This window comes from Neofelis nebulosa, chromosome 2 (genome assembly GCF_028018385.1).
Source record: "Neofelis nebulosa isolate mNeoNeb1 chromosome 2, mNeoNeb1.pri, whole genome shotgun sequence".
Lineage (NCBI taxonomy): Eukaryota > Metazoa > Chordata > Mammalia > Carnivora > Felidae > Neofelis > Neofelis nebulosa.
Window position 1 is genome coordinate 198,437,165 of NC_080783.1, and position 7,080 is coordinate 198,444,244.

At 56.4% G+C, this 7,080-nt stretch overlaps 1 protein-coding gene across 5 annotated transcripts in view; it reads left to right on the top strand.

The window, feature by feature from the left end:
• COL16A1 (collagen type XVI alpha 1 chain) overlaps window positions 1-6,786 on the top strand; it is a 49,679-nt gene extending 42,893 nt beyond the window's left edge. For all 5 annotated transcript variants that reach the window (XM_058718269.1, XM_058718272.1, XM_058718268.1 and 2 more), the window contains 9 exons: window positions 634-684; window positions 1,031-1,120; window positions 2,581-2,616; window positions 2,999-3,043; window positions 3,978-4,166; window positions 4,549-4,615; window positions 5,313-5,489; window positions 5,668-5,745; window positions 6,448-6,786. In XM_058718269.1, coding sequence (XP_058574252.1) covers window positions 634-684; window positions 1,031-1,120; window positions 2,581-2,616; window positions 2,999-3,043; window positions 3,978-4,166; window positions 4,549-4,615; window positions 5,313-5,489; window positions 5,668-5,745; window positions 6,448-6,650 — 936 coding nt within the window. In that variant the 3' untranslated portion in view covers window positions 6,651-6,786. The remainder of the gene's footprint in view (window positions 1-633; window positions 685-1,030; window positions 1,121-2,580; window positions 2,617-2,998; window positions 3,044-3,977; window positions 4,167-4,548; window positions 4,616-5,312; window positions 5,490-5,667; window positions 5,746-6,447) is intronic.
• Window positions 6,787-7,080: the final 294 nt, after the last annotated feature.

A 7,080-nucleotide genomic window follows, 5' to 3' on the forward strand; every position in this document is an offset into this window, starting at 1 on the left:
GTGCCCTGGGCTTCAGAGGGGTAGCTCTGGCCAGGGAGCTGGCACTTGAGCTGACTCAGAGCTCAACTTGACTTGAACTTGAACTTGACTCAGAGATGGGGATGGCATTCCAGCCCTGCCCCAGCCCAGGAGGGTGACAGCACTCTGTGTGTTGAGTCCCACCGCTCTCCAGGGACAGCAGAGTGGGAGACCCAAGGCCTGAGGCCAGGCTTAGCCACTGGGTCTCTGGGGTTCGAGTTGAGCCCCTGCTTCTCCTACAGAACAGGAGGAGAGGAGCTAGGAGGGCCTCAGAAGTCCCCAGGCCCACATAGTTAACCTTCAGGCCTTTGCCCCCCGCCCTCGGCTCTGGCTGTGGTTTCCAGATCATCCCTTTGGCACAGCCCAAGATGAACCATTCAGTGCACGGCAGGCGTGAAGGTCCTGTGAGCTCGGGGACTCCCCCCGGGTGTCAGCTCTGGCACAAGTTTTTTGGGAGAAGCTCAAGTGCAAGACCAGAAGGGAAGGAGGGTTGAGGGAAGAGGGATGGAGTTGCTGAAGTTCTGGGCCTGTTCCTGCCTTTGGTCCCTCGCTGCCTCCTGGGGGGCCCTTATTATTGGAGACTCTTTCCATCCCGCTGTCTTCATGTTTCTTTAGGGGCCACCGGGACCTCCAGGCCAGCCGGGCCCAGCTGGGATCTCTGCAGTGGTGAGTGATCTACTCCCCTCGTCCCTCCCTCCCTCCCAGGACTCTGGCTGGGGCTTCTTTCACAGAGGGGGGTGGTGAGAGCAATTTGTGCCTGTCCCCCTCCTTCCCTGCCTTCAGCCTCTCCCACCTCCTGGGTCTCCCCAGGTGGCATTCAGTAAAGGCCTTTGGAGAGGGCTGGAGGCCATCACAGGCCCCGGCCTCAGGTTCAGGCCACGCCACCCTGCCCCACAGGGCCTGGGGGGTGGGTGCATGGTCCCTGGCATACAATCACGCCTGCCTCTCTGCTCTGTGGGGTTCACTGCTGTCTCTCCTGTCCCCTCTCACCACCCACCTCCCTTCTCTCCAGGGCCTAAAAGGAGACCGGGGAGCCCCTGGAGAAAGGGGCCTGCTAGGCCTTCCAGGCCAGCCTGGGACCCCCGGACACCCTGGCCCCCCGGTAAGACCCCACATCTTACTGCACAGCCCCGAGGGAAAGGGACATTTGGCTTTGTCAGCCGAGCACAACCCCACGCATCTGGGGTCTCCGGGGGAGGAGAGGTGGTTAGACGAGATCACATCGCATCTGGAAGAAAGGACAAGTTCTGCAAGCCAGCGCTTGCCAAGCGCACTCCAGGCCGCTGCCTCTGACCATGCACCACCCTAGGGGTCAGGCAGGGGACACTTGGCGCCTGTTCTGCCCCTGCCCTGCCCCCTCCCTGGGGGAGCTCTCCGGTAACCACAGAGAATCTGTGAATGTCAGGAGCCAGAAATGCAGAGCCGTTACCACAGCCCTCTTGGCAACTCGCAAACTGGTCCTTGGTCTCAGCTAGTGTTTAGTACTAAGACCTATGACATATTGGTCACTGACAACGCACTGAATGGTGAGCTAAGTGCTTGACATTTTGTCATTTAATCCGTACCGCAATCCCGTTGAGTAGGTCTGATCGTTCCCATTTTACAGATGAGAAAACCAAAGCTCAGCAAGGTTAAATAGGTTGCCCACCGTCACATAGCTAGCGAGTGGAAAAGCCTGCCAGATTCCTGAACTTTCGTCGTCCTTAGCCACTCTACGATACTCCCTCTTTCCAAGGTTCCAGACAATTGACCCACATCAGGTGGATGGATTGCCAGTCTCAGGGATGAACTCTCCTGGGGAAATTGAGGCAGGAGCCCAGGTCTCCTAGCCCCCGGGTCGGGGGATTTTCTTCTGGGAGCAGTGGCCATGACCCTGGAGCTGGTGGCCTCAATGGGGTGGACGACTCCTGCCCGTGCGGGGGTGATGGTTGGTGCATCTGCCAAGAGGGCCGAGTCTCACCTACTCACTCGGATTCTCGCCAGGGCCCTGGGGCAGGCGGGTCCCTCCAAGCCTCTGTCCCTCCCTGCCTGTAGGCTCAGGAGCCTCCAGGGTCCCTAGCTGAATCTGCCAGTTGCCTTGCAATCCCAGATTCCTCTTCCCCACAATCATTCCAGAAGCAGGCTGGGCCCAGGGTGTGTGGCCTGTCCTGTCCTGGGGAAGGAGCAGGCTCAGGCCACCCTGGCCTGTCTCCGGCACCTCACTGAGGACAGAGGTTCACAATTACTGCCTTTGTTTGGCAAACATGTAACAGAAACTCACAGCTAGGGATCCCGCGAGATGCTGGGACCTCAAGCCAGGAGCCAGGCAGGCGCAGTCTGCTTGTCCCTTGCATAGCGCAGTCAGGGAGGCGGCCCGGGCTGCCAGCGTGGGGCTCCGGGACAGGCTGGAGTGTGGGGTGGGGTTCTAAGTTTCCATGGCCTGTGTCCAGAGCGGCTGAGGGTGAGGGCTAGAGGATCATGGTTCCTTCGTGGCACAGGGGCTGGGCACGCGTAGCGGGTAAGGGGAGCCAGACGCCATGCTGGGGTGGTGCTGATGGCTTTTTACCACTCTCTACTCCACAGGGTGAGCCTGGTGCGGACGGTGCAGCTGGCAAAGAGGTACTGTTGTGTTGGGTTTCTCCTTCCCTTGGGGATGCTGCTGCTTGCCCCTCGCCTTGCCCCCACCCTGCTTCCTTCGCTCAGTAATCACTCCCTGAACGCCGTCCAATATGCCATGCGCTGGCCCTTTCATTCTGACTTCTCACCTCTTTTTGTCTGTGACAAGGGACCCAACCAACACGATGATGCCCTAGGGGACATCATTCTCCCTTCTAGCTGTCAGCCAACAGAAGGGAGGCTGTCGCCCTTCCTCACCCAGAGCCCAGCTGGACACAGCCCGGGCCCTAGGGTTGCGGAAGGTGGTCCTTTCATGACACCTGCCTCCCCAGGACGGCTCAGAGATGCTGCCTAGACTTGACCCCTGACTTTTGCTTTTCTCTAGGGACCCCCTGGAAAACAGGGACTTTATGGACCTCCCGGTCCAAAGGTGAGTGGGCACTGGCTGGTTTTGAGATGAAAAACTCACGAGTGATTAAGGCCAGCTCCAAGCTACGGCTTTAGCCATGGAGAGGAGACACAGGAAGGCCAGCGGGCAGGAAGAAAAAAGTGGGCAGAACTCAGAATTTGCAGCAACCTCGTCTCTGAAAGTTTCTCACGGGGGCCTATTTCTTAGCTACGACTGGGAGGGTGGAAATCTCAAGTTCATTCACTCATTGACCAGTTGATTGATTCATTCATGCTGCTGGCACCTGCTCCCTCTCATGTTCCAGGTCCTCTGTCCCAGCTTTGGCTAAACAGAAGTCTCTGAACAGTAGCCACTCACTTCGTCCAGCCACACTTATGCTAGGGCATGGCAAGCTTTACAGAAGATTAGACACAGCACCCAAGTCAGCCCGGGGAGTCAGGGAGGCTGTGCATAGGACAGGAGTATTTCAGCTGAGCAGGAGGAGTGAGCCGGGTAGAAGGAGGGAGAGGGCATTCCACGCAAGGAAGGCTAAGACAGCGTGGCTGAAGCAGAGACTTATAAGCAATGAGGCATGGCTGTAGGTTCGAGGGCAGGGAGATGAACCTGGAAAAGAGGTGATGGGAACCACATCGTGAATGATCTTGAATGCCTGGCCAAGGAATCAACTCTTTAGCCTGAAGGCAGCTGGGAGGCATCAGAATTTCTAAACAGGGAGTAACAGCATGAAGAACTGTCTTTTCAAAGGACCCGGACTGCTCTGGGAGCTGTGAGGCCAGGCAAGCTTGTAGGATGCTGTGACCACAGTCAGAAGAAGATGCCAGGGGCCGGGTGGGGGGATGGGGAGAGAGAGAGAGAGAGAGGGTGAGAGACAGAGAGAGAGGCTGATTGCTGAGACATAATAAGGTGGACTTGATAGTCCTTGGCAATGCTGGTTATGGCTTTCCTGTCCTTGTAGGGTGATCCGGGACCTTCAGGACAGAAGGGCCAGGCAGGAGAGAAGGGAAGAGCTGGCATGCCTGGTGGGCCCGGCAAGAGTGGCTCCATGGGGCCCGTTGGGCCACCGGGTCCTGCAGGAGAGAGAGGCCACCCTGGATCTCCGGGGCCTGCGGGGAGCCCTGGATTGCCTGGGGTGCCTGGCTCCATGGTAAGGGGAACGGCTGGCAGCCAGGGGCACCGCCGCACAGAGCAGGCATCCAGGGTGGAGCAGAGACCATTGTAGAAGCCCCTGAGGGAAAGAGCATGACTCCCACCTAGGTGGTTCTTAACCTTGCTTGGGAGAGCTGGGAGGCGTGGGAACCCTCTCCCCAGGAAAATGCACTGATCCACAAAATGTTATGCACCAATTCGGGGCGGGGGGGGGGTGGTGGTTAGGACCTTGGATTAAGTATCTGTGGGACGCTCCTAGAAGCTTTGTTCCCTTCCTTATCCTTTCTTTCCACAAAGTCTATTCCTAGGGGGAGAGTATCAAGCTTGGAAGGATAATTGAGGCAGGTTTTCTTTTCTTTTCTTTTTTTTTTTTTCCTCAGGGAGACATGGTGAATTATGATGAAATCAAGAGGTTCATCAGACAAGAGATCATTAAAATGTTTGATGGTAATTGGCAGCTGGCTGGGCGGCAGTGGGTGCTGCTGGCTTTTCCCCACTGTTTCTCTGCCCTGCCTTGGCCTCCTTTTCCTTTAGAGCCCAATCCTCCGCCCCAGACCCCTCCTCGCCCACTTACAGGCATATGTTCAATCAGACTTCAGACCTTCCTTATCACCTGCTCTGCCCTGAGATACAATGAATCTCCCTGCCCTCCCCGAGCCCCCACTGCAGCAGAGGAGACAGGCAGGAAAGCTGAAATCAAACGAGTCTGCATGAAGCGAGCTCTAAATAGAGGGGCAAGCAGCAGCCATAAGCTAGCTGGTGTGGTTTCGCTTCTAAGCTTTTTTCCCGTGCACTTGTTCATCCGGCATGGCCGTGCTAGGGCCTGGGGAGAATGTGGCCCCTGTCCTGATGGTGCTAGCCATCTTGCTTGGGAAGACCTTGAATGCAAAGCAAGGAGTCCGGACCTTCTTGTGAAGCCAGCGGTAGACTAATGAGGGTGTTGGAGAAGAGGGAGGCCCTGATCAGGTCCGTGCTGTCGAAAGACCAGCGTGCAAAGGATGGTGAAGGCGAGGGCACGGGAGGCATGTTCCTTGCTCTGACTGCCCTTTGAAGAAAGGCGGCTTTGGACTCCATGCTGGTGGCCCTTCTGCATCCGTCTGAGTCCCTGGGACACCCTGGGACCTGTCCCTGTGCTTTCTTACAGAGAGGATGGCTTATTACACCTCCAGGATGCAGTTCCCCATGGAGATGGCCGCAGCTCCGGGACGACCAGGACCCCCAGGAAAGGATGGGGCTCCGGGCCGGCCAGGCGCTCCGGGATCACCAGGACTTCCTGGTCAGATCGGCAGAGAAGGACGCCAGGGTGTGCCAGGAATGAGAGGTAGCTCTGCCCTCTGGTGCCCCCGAGGTGCACATGTGACTCTTTGGGGCAGACAAGAGCATTGCATGAGGTCCATTGCGAATAAGATATTTGTGTGTATGTGTGTGTTTCAAATAATCTCACTGGGGTGTCATTTCTCCGCTCAGGAATAGGACTTATTTTATTCCTTTTGTCTCAGGATTGCCCGGTACCAAAGGTGAAAAGGGGGACATTGGTATTGGCATGGCTGGCGAAAATGGTCTCCCCGGCCCCCCAGGTAGGAAGAGCCAGAATCTGAGAGCATGAATCTCAAGCAGCTGGTATCTGCTTTCCTTATGTTCCTTCTACAGCACAATATAGTTGTGTAGAACCTCAAATAACTACAGGTCTATCACGGTAATGCCAGTGTGTGCCGGGGGCGGGGTGGAGCAGAAGGCCCAGGGCCTGTCCCCAGGTCCTAAACTGGGCTAGCAGGACACAGGGGAAGACAGCCAGATATGGTGGGGCCAGCGAATGAGAGTTCATGTCCTGCTTGGCGCCACGCTGGCTGTCGAACCTTGAGAAGGTCGCTAAGTCAGGCTGCATAGCCTAAAAGAGAAGTGATACCAAAGCCCGACGGCCTGGCTCTGAGACCCGGCCTCACTGAACACTCGAACTCCCGAGTGTGCAATCTCTCTGAGCCTGTGTCCTCATCTACAAAATGAGGTAATCGTTTCTTTCTCACGGAATGGTCGTGAAGATTCATCGAATTATGCATCAGAAGCACTCGCCTGGTGCCTGGCACGTGGAAGCTCCCAATAAAACCAGCCAGTAATGTTGTTACTGTTACGTTAACGGAAGGATCAGATCAGGTGTCCGTGAAAACCTGTTACAGCCTGACAAATATTTATCAAACGTAAGGTGTTAGGTACCGTGACCATGATTTCTTCTTTGTCGCCTGGGTCTCCTGACCTCCCCTCTCGGACTCTTCCCTCCCTAGGTCCTCAAGGCCCTCCAGGGTATGGTAAGATGGGCGCGACCGGACCCATGGGCCAGCAAGGCATTCCGGGCATCCCTGGCCCTCCGGGTCCCATGGGCCAGCCAGGCAAGGCTGGCCACTGTAACCCCTCTGACTGCTTTGGGGCCATGCCGATGGAGCAGCAGTACCCGCCCATGAAAAACATGAAGGGGCCTTTCGGCTGAAATTACGGCCTCCGTCAGATGAAGGATTCCATTGGGAATAAATGGCCGACACGTACAGGACTCTGTGATGGGTTGTGAATGTTTTGTGTTTCTTAATTGCTATTAATATTTTTTTACCAATAAATAAATAAAACTACATGCAACCCCACTTCCAGTGGGGTTCTCTGGTGCTGCCCCTGCCTCTCTGTCATCCGCCTTCTGTCGTGTGGTCCCAGGGTCAAAAAAGGGCATTTCCCACGTGTCTGTGGCCAACCAGTGGAGTTGTGGAGTTGTGGGATGCTGCTGTATAAGGTGCCCCCAGCTCAGCTCTCCTCTCTAGATGCTTCGAGTCATGCTTCGGTCCTCTGTGGACTTCGGGTCCTGCCCTTCGTGGCGCGCCTCTCAAAGTCAGAGTGGGGGCATCACTCAGCCTGTCCTCACCAATGAGACA